The sequence below is a fragment of the Megalops cyprinoides genome, chromosome 23 (assembly GCF_013368585.1).
Source record: "Megalops cyprinoides isolate fMegCyp1 chromosome 23, fMegCyp1.pri, whole genome shotgun sequence".
NCBI classification, from domain to species: domain Eukaryota; kingdom Metazoa; phylum Chordata; class Actinopteri; order Elopiformes; family Megalopidae; genus Megalops; species Megalops cyprinoides.
Genome location: NC_050605.1, coordinates 12611414 through 12623590, shown reverse-complemented (window position 1 = coordinate 12623590; position 12177 = coordinate 12611414). Strand labels below are relative to the sequence as shown.

At 46.8% G+C, this 12177-nt stretch overlaps 1 protein-coding gene across 3 annotated transcripts in view; it reads right to left on the bottom strand.

Moving 5' to 3' along the window:
* Nucleotides 1-12177, bottom strand: part of LOC118770133 (dedicator of cytokinesis protein 4-like) — an 84402-nt gene that overhangs the window by 3766 nt on the left and 68459 nt on the right. For 2 of the 3 annotated variants that reach the window (XM_036517591.1, XM_036517592.1), the window contains 14 exons: nt 11260-11346; nt 10761-10865; nt 10021-10162; nt 9147-9313; nt 8427-8513; nt 7801-7977; nt 6145-6228; nt 5783-5902; nt 5324-5445; nt 4769-4889; nt 4370-4451; nt 3127-3236; nt 2677-2749; nt 968-1087 (listed from right to left, as the gene is read on the bottom strand). In XM_036517591.1, coding sequence (XP_036373484.1) covers nt 968-1087; nt 2677-2749; nt 3127-3236; nt 4370-4451; nt 4769-4889; nt 5324-5445; nt 5783-5902; nt 6145-6228; nt 7801-7977; nt 8427-8513; nt 9147-9313; nt 10021-10162; nt 10761-10865; nt 11260-11346 — 1597 coding nt within the window. The remainder of the gene's footprint in view (nt 1-967; nt 1088-2676; nt 2750-3126; nt 3237-4369; nt 4452-4768; nt 4890-5323; nt 5446-5782; nt 5903-6144; nt 6229-7800; nt 7978-8426; nt 8514-9146; nt 9314-10020; nt 10163-10760; nt 10866-11259; nt 11347-12177) is intronic. The other variant, XM_036517593.1, reaches the window with a different exon arrangement.

Sequence of the window (12177 nt, the reverse complement as noted above, 5' to 3'; positions counted from 1 at the left end):
TTCGAGGTAAAAACAAGCAAGGACAACCGCGTCACACCCTCGAAAAACACACACAAAATGCGCACACGTACTGAATTACTGCGGGAGTGTGATGTGCATAACTGAGCAGCCGTGTGCATCACCAAATCTCTTAAACGTGTGGCTGGCGTTTGTGCCCTGCGCTAAGCTGTTTACATCTAGCAGCTGGTCCTTTTAGGGCAGCATACTGCCGCTATTCACTGGGCCGCTGTCCGGCTCACTGGAAGGAAAAATAGACTGTGAAATATCCCATCTGCTTATAAAATATAAAAAACAACGCAGCTTCGTCTGGATCTGACTGCGAAAAGTCAGAGATCCAGGGGGAGTCTATTAGTATCCATCTTAAAACGTGACATTTCTCCCGATTTGGGGTTTAGTGCGGCCTCGGGGAGGTGAAAAGATAAAAGGGCAGAATGGACTGACTGCACAGAACAGTGCTGGGATTAAGGCGGAAAAAGAGGACAAATCCCGCTAAAGTCCTCCGATTTTGTTTTGCATTTCACGCTAAATCTGATCGTTTTTCCCCCCCGACGCCGGTCTCCGCTTTGCCCGGCTGATTCCTTCGCTAGAATACCCCGCCTGTGTCAACAAACAAAAATCATTTCAAAGCAACTCAATATCCCCTTCGCCTTTGAATACCAATATAAATATGGAAGAAGCAGAGGAATGGGTTTCTTTTTTTTGTTGATTACAATCAGTACAGATAACAGCATTTACAGGGTTATGCAGAGGCGTATGAATGAAAACACTGTTACATTAACACAGAATGCTTTTGAGGCATTGGATAGCGGCGGGTCAGGCTGAAGCTCTGAGAATGGGGAGAGATGAGGAGCAGCTGCAGAGAAGAGGCAGGTAGACGGAAGCAGGTGGTTTGGACCAATGAGCTTAAGTCAAAAAAGGAGCAGGAAATGTTAGTGCTACGTTCTGAGACACATTGCGTTGGCTTTACCTGGGTATGGAGGTCTAGGAGGGACAGGGGGTGATACCAACTTTCCAACAGTGTCTGATAATTGTGTGTTAGCTTCTTTAGCACTGTCTAGACTCCAGCTACTCGGGGTGGCGTTCGATACTTTAACATACAAAAGATATATCAGGAAATCTGGTCAATTACAGCTGGACAAGAACAACTTGAAAGAATAGCTAAAATGTAATACAGCCCCCCTTGAAAGTACTCTAGTACATTGGCAAATCCCCATACACTTCATTTGCAAACTTTCCTATTGTACATTTCCATGGCAGTTCTACGGAAGGCATTATAACAAGACAATGTTTCTCCCCCCGGCATAATGTATACCTACTGAAACAGCACAAAGGAGAAACAAACAAAATAATACACATTTTTTGCACTTCACTTGCTGCTTGCAGTATTTGCCTTTCACACCCTAAAGAAATGAATATACAAATTAGAGTGAGTCAACGTAATGTGTTCTTTTCAAAATGTGTTCATTTCAGCTTAACCTGAGAATGTGCTCGCAACAATGATTAAAAAGCTGTTCTGCAAATTCTAATTTATATTCTAATGGCCTGTAAAATTGCTGCCTCTGCTGAGGAATAATAGCCGATGTTCTCCCATGTTTGTGCAATCATTCATATTCATCTGCTAGTAACAAATTTGGATGTTAACAGAATCCGAGTGTGAACTCTGAAATGAGCGTTCCATCAAAAAAGACGGAGAAAAAAAACCTCCAACCTTACGTGGGAGTTTTAAAAAGTAATCATATACGTTTTGTACTTTTTGAATGGTACACGAGATTTTTTAAACTACTTTCAAATATCTCTCAGCGGAACATGCAAAAATAAAGCTACTTATGCTGATATTCCAAAGACTTGCCAACTTCAAAAAAGTATAAACTTGTACATTTTCAAATATCATTACTTGGCTCCTGCACAAAAAGAGTCATCCTCAAAAAAATAAACACATCAACAAAACTGAATATGCTTTAGGCAGTTTGTGCGTGTCTGAGAATAACCCATACCCACTTAAAAGTCACGTGATCAAATTATAATTCTTTTTTTTTTAAATTCATTTCAGAGCACTGTAGTGCAGCTGTTTATCAATCATTTTTAAGTCTTTTTTGTCCAGGGATGAAAATAAAACTGGGCCACCTCTAGTGATTCACGGTCACAGAAGCGAGCTGTCAACAACCATGCCACTCAAGTTCCGACCAGCGGAGCTATCAGCTATATTTAAATCTCTCCAGTTGACCTGAGAAATGATTTTACAGGGTAGTGCGTAGCAGGGTAGCAATGCTGGCTCATACATTTTACATGCAAGCCATTATTCATGGTGTGGGATTTCAGTGCACATGTTCATCCAATACACTATACAGCAGGGGCCCTCAAACTGTGGGGAAGCGCCCGAAAAGGGGGGGTGTGACAACTTAAGTCAGGGGGTGTTGGACTGTAAGTGACAGTTAACCAGAATTATATCTATTAATTGGTAATGTTCAATGGGAGAAGGATGGATGAGTAGTCTTATCTGACCAGTGCATACGGAGTTGGCCTTTTTCACATGTTCGCATTTTTTTGCGAACCTACATTTCACCTACATTTGAAATGGGCTTTCTATACCTGAGGAACAGTCACATTACAGTGTGAACAGATGCAGTTCTTTGAAAAATGCGCTGCGTTTTTGGGACATTTTAAAATGCTTCCTACCTTTCTCGGGTGTGGAGAGACTGGGGTCACTCCGTGGTAACGAAGTGTCCCCTATCTGATGTGGTAACGTCCTCTGCAAAAGCAAACGGTGATACTGAAATGACGTTTCACATCTGTGGGAATCAACTATTCTTCTTAAATTAGGGACATGTTCTTACATGCATGGGACCCATTCCCAGAAGCTTGTGTTTGTAGCGTATTGTATGTAATGACATGTGAGGGATCAAGGATTGAAGTATATAATCTCACCTATGAAAGGTATTAGGGGTTGGGGTGTATATTCTCACCTGTGTGTGGTCATAGGATTTAGGATGTATAGTACATTATGATCTGTGTTGGGTTTTAGGGGCTAGGCTGTATATTCTCAGCTGTGTGTAGTTATGAAATTTGGGATGTACAGTATGTTATGACCTATGCTGGGTGTTTGGGGGCTAGGTTGTATACTCTCACCTGTGTGGGGTCTTGGGGGTTGGGGAAGATGGCGCTGCAGGGTCTGTCTCGGGGAGAGAGGCAGGCATTCTCTCTGGAATGTTTGTTTTTGTCCGACAGGAGCGGTGACCCTACGACAGGGGTACAACAGCGCCACAAAACCAACAGATGTCTCTGCACACTCATCTAACGGTAACGCACAACCAACAGATGTCTCTGCACACTCATCTAACGGTAACGCACAACCAACAGATGTCTCTGCACACTCATCTAACGGTAACGCACAACCAACAAATGTCTCTGCACACTCACCTAACGGTAACGCACAACCAACCGATGTCCCCTGCACACTCATCTAACGGTAACGCACAACCAACAAATGTCTCTGCACACTCCTTCAGATGCGACACAATGACACACGAGCGTGAGGGTGCGGGCCGACAGCTCTTTCCCCGCACGCTCATTTCTGGAATGCGCTTTCTGCCTCACTGGCTCGCCTGCTCATGAAAAATGAGACTTCCCAGCCAGTGTGAAGAGCGTGCCGCGGCAGCTCTGAACCGCAGGTCTCAGATACGCATTCCCCCCGCCAGAGCGAGGGGCCCGGGCACCTGCTTCGCCCTCACGCTGGCTTGGCCCGGATCCGGTCCCAATACAGTGAGAACAGAGGCGGCGTGGCTATCATTTGAGCCCTGAAACCCCCGGCACACCGGCAATTTAGAAATTAGTTTGTACTAATTCCACAAACACTTTATGGTCTGATGGCGGTTTATAGGGGTCTTTTGGTTACCAGGAGCTGCCAAAGGGAGAGTATCAGATTCCATAAATGTCTCTATATATCCTTTTTTATGATCGGCATGCTGTGGAAATGAACGTGACCGTCTGAGATCCGATAATACTGGAGAGCTGTGGTAGCTGCTCGCCCATAAACAAGTCCTCCTGTCCAAACTGCAGATAACAGTAGTAAATGTTCCCAAGTGCAGTACCCTATTTCTGTATAGAAGATAACAGTTCTTTGTGTTCCCAACAACAGTACTACATCTCGTATGGAAGATAACTGTACTATATGGCCTAAACTCCAGTACTCCATTTTGTTTAACAGACAACAGCACTGTGTGTGTCCAGTGGTAGTGCTACAGTATGGCAGATCATAGTATTATATGGTCTCAGAAGCAGCAATACAGTCTATATAGCAGACTCTGCTATAGGGAGGGTAGTTTCTAGTACATCAGACATGAATGTTCCAATGTCCCCTTGGGTCTCCTACCTCTAGCACTGGAGGGGGCCGAGCTGGTCACATTGGGAGAGGCAGAGTGATTCGAACTTAGGCTTGAGGTAGATGGGCTTGGCTGCAGGAACAACAACACAGACAACGCAGATTAGACACTTGGCACTTTGAAACTGTTTGCGGCGATTGAGTTTCTTTGAATTGCAGTTGGATAATGCGGGCGGAACAGCTTTCCCCCTAACTTGAAAGGGGTAGCATGACAGGTGGTGTACAGGAGCGCGGGCCTCTTCAGTGACCCGCCTCGGGGAGAGGAGACAGAGCGGAGAGGGAAAAGGCCTGATTTGAACTCCTAAAGAGGCGACGAGGCCCGCCGTCCATATTAATCAGGCCGAGAACTGAGGACCTCGCTAGCGGCGGCGGCGGCAGCGGCGCGCTTACCTGCATGTTGAAGACTTCGTCCGAGCTCTCCGACTGGCCCGTGATGTTGCTCACTTCGTTGGAGGCCTGGGACGACAGCGAGGACGAGGAGTAGCGGTTTGCAGCGGGGTAGCTGAGGGGGCTGTGGGGGGAGAGAGCACAGCCACCTTCAGAACTGCGAGCGCTATGCTGAAACAAGGCATTCTGCTAAGGGGAACTGGCTAAGGAGTTAAAACGGCGCCGGCGACTCCCACGGGCAGGCATAATTAGCAGACTCTTCAAGAGCGATCTGCTGTTTTATTGCAGGCAAAACGAAGGAGAGACATCGTTTAGGGGAAAAAGGAACAAAAAAGCCACAGCCACAGACACCCCGAGCACGGGGAACAGGTGGGCGCGCGCGGGCGTTTCGCGTGTCCGTGAGAGTGCGGCGGGCGCAGAGACACGGGGTCAGTGAACACGCGACTCCCTCAGACAGAAGCTGTCAGCGGAGCTGGCAGGACCGGAGCCCCTCCGGAGCTGGGGGGGGCCTCGCCCACGCCTGCACATACGGAGCGGGACCCGGGGAACGGCTCTCACCTGCGCCTCGCCACCACGCGGGCACCATCTGGGCTGATGGCGTTGGGCACCGAATTCCTGCATGCGCGCGGGCTGCCGTTGGTGAAGTGAACCGGGCTGGCGCGCACGTAGCCTGGAAACTCCTGCCGTTTCCAGGGGACGGAGGGGATGGACAGAGAGGGGGGAGAAGTGTCAGCACTGCGGTATTCATAACAGCGCAATCACGGCTCAGTGCATTCCAATGTGTCCTTTCAAGACCAAGCGGAGGCATTAGATCCGCAGCGCTGCTTTGTTTATAACCCTGAGTAATGACTGTAAGTTTCAGTTTAAGCTTTTTAATATATTCATCTACATCATCTCAAGTTCAACAGTTACAAGAGATTAACTACAAATTTATTCGCTTACAGTTTTGACTCAAAGTTAAGGACAGCGCTGCGGTGGTTAGATTGAAAGGCCCTTGAAATGAAGACAGAAGCTTACCTGTATTCCCAAACTGGACTTCATCAAATGGAACTGATCCACCAGTTTCTTATGCAAAGGCCGCATGTCCTGTGGTACGAACTTCTCATGCACAGCCAGCCCATATTCCAGTATGTGGGCCTATGGACGGTAGGTGGCACTTTTAATGCACTGGATACTGTGTCCTTTGAAAGCCATTCTCTTAAAGACACAAATGTCTGCCAGCGGTCAGATCAATTCAACAATATGCAGTGTGTGGCGACACTGATACACCGACTGGTGACGAGTTGAGAGGTGCCCTTAACCAGACCCCTGTAGACCCTTTCTCCCAGAGTGCACCTGCTCTGCTCCTGTGCCCCACGGCGCGGCGGCCTCGCACTAACCTGCTCAAACATGAGCTCTCTGAGCCGTCCGATCTTCTCGCCGTCCTCCGGGTGATTTACGATGTAGTCCTTCACAAAGAACGCCTGTGGGGGGGGGGGGCGGGGGTCGGGGAGGTGAGAGAGAGAGAGAGAGAGAGAGCATTGAGTCGCACTCTCGCCTCGCACGGCGCTCACGGCACATGGCGCTGTCCCCTCCGCCGAACAGAACACCGCCTGCGCGTTTCAGCCACGCTTCCCCCGCGCACGCCCGCTTGCAAACGCTCACAGATCCCCCGGTTACTTAAAAGTCGCTAACGCTAATGACCGACAACGGTTTAATGAAACGACGGCCTTTCTGCCTTACTTACTGCCTCGCCCCTTTCGCGCTTCCTGTCAGCTTTCGTTTGTCCAGTCAACCCACTCTGCTCTTTGTCACGTAAGATGATTAATAAATGAAGCTCTGGTCTTTGCTGTTTGTCACAGTCCCCTCACACAGCTGTCCAAGACATGTTAAAGTTACACAGCGAGAAATGAGAGATTACACAGCCTTTAGGAACAATGCAAACTCCTTCAAATGCAGCCTGTCCATCAAAACAAAATACCACAAACAGACTCTGTCATTATGTTTTCTCTGACAGATTTGTGTCTGTCTGTTATCTCATGCAATTTCTATTGCTCTGACAGCGTACAGCCTAATGTAAATGTCAATACTTGAAATACACAGTACAGGGCAGAACATTAGCTACATTGCACAAAAAAAGCTTAACTCACTCAGCTTAATTCAATTGTACCACAAGAAGAATAAAGCAACCCGAAAAGATAAGACAGAAATCTCTTTCAATGGTCCTTCTGCTTATTGCTGAAGAAACAGCGTGAGACCTTCAACAAAGCTTTGTACTTCATGATAAAAGCGGCCAACATTGGTCCAAACTAAATGGTACCACAACCCTGCAATGGCAGCCTACAATGGAAAATTATTGTTTAAATGTAAATGAACCATTTACCAAATGTAAATGAACCATCCCAGCACTGATACGAACCCACATGGCACACATATACGAGATACAACGGCTTTGAGGAAGAGGATTATATTGATGAAGAAAAATAAAGCATTGTAGCGGCATTACCAGTCTGTGTTAAGAAATCTTAGGAATTAACCAATACACACATTCATAAATTTCTCTTATAAGTGGCTATTGACTTCATTTAAGAACTGGAACGATTTAAAATGAAAATGAACGATTATGCCAGAGAGATGCTGATTAATATGCATAACAAAATAGATTAACTGGAGCAACATTTATTTCGGAAATCGCTTTTTTGTTGACATTGGGGGGGAGAGAAACCCTAATTGGTGTCAAATGAGGCTTCAAATAATTAGAAAACCACATTCAGAAGACATGACTGCGCAAATAAGAACGAGGCAGGGTTTTTCCTTGAAGGCAAAATTAAAACTGGAGAGAGGAATCTAATTTTCCTTGTGCCAGCGCCTGGGGGCCCTCGTTGCTCTGCGCTTGACATTGCTAGCTTCTACGCTATCAGGTCTGAAGCAGTCGTTGACCTTGAGCCGGCTCTCCTTTTTCGGAATGTCTGAAGTGCGGTGACAGGGGCCCGGTCGCCACGCAGCGTTGCTGCTAGCAACCGGGCGGGTCTGAAGTGCGGGCTCGACTGAGGTACCTCTTGGTAGCGGGTGAGTCCTCCATTGACAGCGGCGTCGATGACTCCGTTGAGGCACATGGTGAGGGGGTTGATGTTGTGCATTTGGCGGGTCTGGCACTGAGAGATCAGGGTCCTCAGCTGCGCATTCTTGTTCTCCATCACTTCTATGGCGTTCTCCAGAGGGCTCATCTCAATCTGACAAACAGCACATGCATACACGCTGTTATCTACTGCTCATAAATACATACATAACTACTTCCACATATTAACACACAATAGACACATGCACACACACGCATATGAACACATATGTGCCATACATGTATAACATACACTATAAATGTGTAAGAGAAAGAGCATATCCATAGCACCATTTAAGAGAGATGGGTCTCTTCATTTAGTATACTGTCACACATTTGTGTGTGTGTATCACTCCTGAAGATGTTTTGAGAAGGTCAGGCCTCGCTAGCGTTCTATCTGTTTCTTTTTTACAATTACACAAACCCTGACCTTTTGCCAGAATACTTACAAAGAGAGCTCGGCCCGTAATGTAGGGCCTAATGGGGAAGTGGCTGGAGCAGAGAGAGCTGCCGCATAGCTCAATGCTCTCATTATCCTTGCTGTAGAAAGGCCTCTGTACTCACCAGCTCCCGTTTCTCCACTTCAAACCACCGTGAGATGCCAGGCAGACTCTGCACCAGGGTCAGAGTGGTCCGCTCCACCCACAGGCTCTACAGAAACACACAGACGCATTTAGTACATACGGGACACCCCAAACTTCTGCACTGCCCCTCACACACACACATCACAAAGGCAATGTCCTTACTACTCAAACCACCTAAACATAAAGGTATATAGCAAATCTAATCTCTTTGTTGCCCTGTATGCAGACATACAGTGATAATATGATCAAATTCAAATCACAGACAAGCAGAGTAGGCACTGGAGACCAAATTGAAATGAAATTCTGTGAACATATAGGGATACTATTTATTCATTTTACTTTGAAATAAAAATATAATAACAAGCATGATATTTTCTTATAGGATTGTATTTAATTAAAAGTGATGCATAGCTCTGTACCAAAAATATGTCAAAATAGCACATCGGATATCAAATTTTATATCCAGGAGAGGCCTTGGGCAAACTAAGCCTTCAGAAAATGTGATCCTCCGTTTTCAACTGGGAAATGAACTTCCAAATCAGACTGTCTCCTGGCTTCCCAAGTTTAATTAACCTCTCTGGATCATCTTTCAATAATGCATCTGCAAGCACACCCGAGAACGATGCCACGGTTATCACAGAGATAAGGCTAAAAAAACAAAAGGAGCAAAAGAGGTAAGGGGGTGAGTGGGGCCGGCCACCTTGAACTCGTTCTCCTTGTCCTTGGTCCCCTTGTGGAAGGGCCTGTCGTAGCGGAAGTGCCAGATGTGGTTGACCTTGTAGAAGCTCTTGATGTTGTCGGGCACCCCGTCCCGCTGCAGAACGTCCTGGCTCTCCGGGATGGGGCTGACTGCGTAGATCTGCAGGTCTGGGCGCGTCACCGTCAAGGCCAAAACCGACCCCCGCGCTCAACCGCAGCCGTGTGTGAAGGACCGGGCCTCGAAGGCCCTCCGGGGGACCGAGGGGCCCCGACAAGAAAACACGATAACAGCAAAATGGCTCCCTCTCACTGATCACATACACATGCCGTACGGTCTGTCGTACGGTCAGAACTCGAGCAAAAGAATCAATGGAACATAAATATGAGCCCAGCACTGTAAGAGCCCCGCAGAGGGAATTGATTAATTGTACATGAGGATAACAAAGCGTCATGCTAATGCTGTTTGACCGGCCTTGTCTGTTCTAATTGCACTCAGGAGAAAGTCGGACATTGCGCAGAACAGAGCTCTTCCAAACAGCTGTCCTCCTCGCCGGCGCATACTACCCATTTGAACGGCCTCCATCCTCATCCCGCGCTCGCTAATTCAAACAAAGTATCGATTCTCCCTGCTGCGGCACACTAGGCTTTGCTAAAGAGTGGTACGCTCTTTTGTTTCCAGAAAACCAGCTTAGAAATATCTGGAAAATGGAAATCTGACAGAAAAGCAGACTTCAATCAGGTATTCAAAGTATTGGACTCAATCAGGAGTTTTTCACCGTCATAGCTCAGAAGAAATGTTAACCGTGCCACTCTCGTGCAAACGCACACAAAAGGGCATATCTCACTGCACGCGTGGCGGGGCCGGGTAAGGATACACTGAGCCTCGGCCTGGAAAATGGTCTCGTCGGGCTGGTTGACGTGCTGCATGGCGATGGCATGGGGGAACTCATTCAGCATGCGCTGCTGGAAGGCCTCCAGTCGCTCGTAGTCATGTCCCCGACACACAAACTCTTTATTCTGCAAAGAGGGAGGGAGGGAAGGGGAGAGAGAGGCGCTGCTTCAGTGTGGCCCTGCAGTCACCGTCCTTCAGACCGCAGCGCAGAAACCCACGGCATCTCCCGGGAAATTTCACTCATGTTTACGACCCTCACGGTCTATCGTCAATTATTTTTCTGTCCGTGTGTACCGCCGCACATAATGGAAATGCACCAGAGTCTGCACCAAGTGGATGTTTATTGTTGCCTTTCAATGGATCCATTTTATTTCACTGAAAATCTTAGTTCTGTAGTGGTGTAAAATATGTCGGTCTCAAACAGGGCAAAATGTGGTTTATCCCGCCATCTAGTGGCCATTAGTGTCAATGTTCAAAACTGACCTATTCAATGACAATGCCTATGTATACACATGCTAAACAATGCAACGCCCATTCTCTCCTTGAGGAAGAAAATGCGGAAAAAAGTTGTATTCATTCAATTCATGCATTTTATATTTTTATGCATCAAATAACAGCGGATATCTCCATCTACTTGTGGAGTGGACAGCTATGCAGAAATTTCTTCAGATGCACCTGAGAGAGGGCGCCCAGCAGGAGGGGTAAAAACAGAGAGACACTTACCCGTAAAAAGAAGGGGAACTTCCTGCCATAAAAACCGACTCTGAAAAACTCAGGCTCCAGTCGCTGCTGGTCCATAATTTTGTCATATAGGGAGGCCTCCATCATCTACAAGCAGGAGAAGACCGTGGCCTATTAAAGCTATCTGAGCTCATAATGGAAAAGGCACTCAAAGATGTAGCGTTACTGAGTGTTATCTCAGCTGAAGACTTCAAGGCTCTAATGCGGAATGGTCAACAAGTGCGTATCTACTGTAATGTAAAATTAATTATCTCAAAGAGGGTCTTCCCTTTCTTTGTACTCTAAACCGAAGGAATATTTGATGTATAATTAAACGGTAAGTATGACAGGCAGTATGCTTTAATGCACAATTAACAAGAGTAATCTCCCTCTATCTCTGTATGCACTTTGGCTGCAGTGCGCCAAATAATATACAGCTTGATTGCAACACCGACGCTGAGTTATAACATCGTAAGAAGGAAGGTATCCATAAAAGACTCACCCTCATTTTGCTGAGGTTCCTGTAGTCATAGTACGCCTCGTACTGGTCTGCCAACTCCCTGCACAAAATGATGCCATTCTCCCAACACTGGAAATAACAAGCATTTACACAAAATGAGGCACCCCACAGCAGAATATACACAGAACCATTTATATTATAAGAAACTCTCCCATTTCCCAGAGGCTGTCTGCGAGCAAGCCTGTGCTAGCGTGTGGTGTGCGCCTCCACTTTCCACCACTTGGGGGCAGTAAAAGACCGGCGAAGTCAGAGGCTTTGGCATCGCGTGGCACCTCGTGCAGAGCCGGCGCTGCACCTTGCCATTTCACTAATTAAATGGAAGATTTCTCCATCCTGCTGCTTTCTGCCCTCTGAGCAGCAGCTCCCGCAGATGGCTTTAATTATGTATTCACAAGACAAATGGACAGGGTGAGCTGACAGGAACGGCTCTAACCAGAGCTGCAGATCGATGGATAGATCACCCCTTTTGATCATTTTTGTCTCAGGAATTTAATCATTTTGCCTTTAGGGGTTTATTAACATATTTAGTTTTTTATTCTTTTCGAACTGTATTACAATTTTACAATACTTTTCAAAATAAGTTGACTCTTGAAACCTTAGAAGCAGGACATAAGAGGACAACATCCAGTGACAAGGCCCAACTGAAGATATTCAGACTGCAAGCTGTCGATACCTTGACTTTCATTCTGGACTTTACTGAAGAGGGATTATCAGAGAGAGAGAGAGGGAGAGAGAGAGTGAAACAGAAGAGAGATAGAGAGAGAGTAGATATGACGTGGAGAGAGGGACATAATCGAAACCAAATCTCTCAGTCGGGTCGGAGAATCATAGCGGTCTCCTCTCCGGCGTGCTGCAGCGTTGACAGGCTGCTGATCGCTCTGTGCATGGATGCCCCCACCC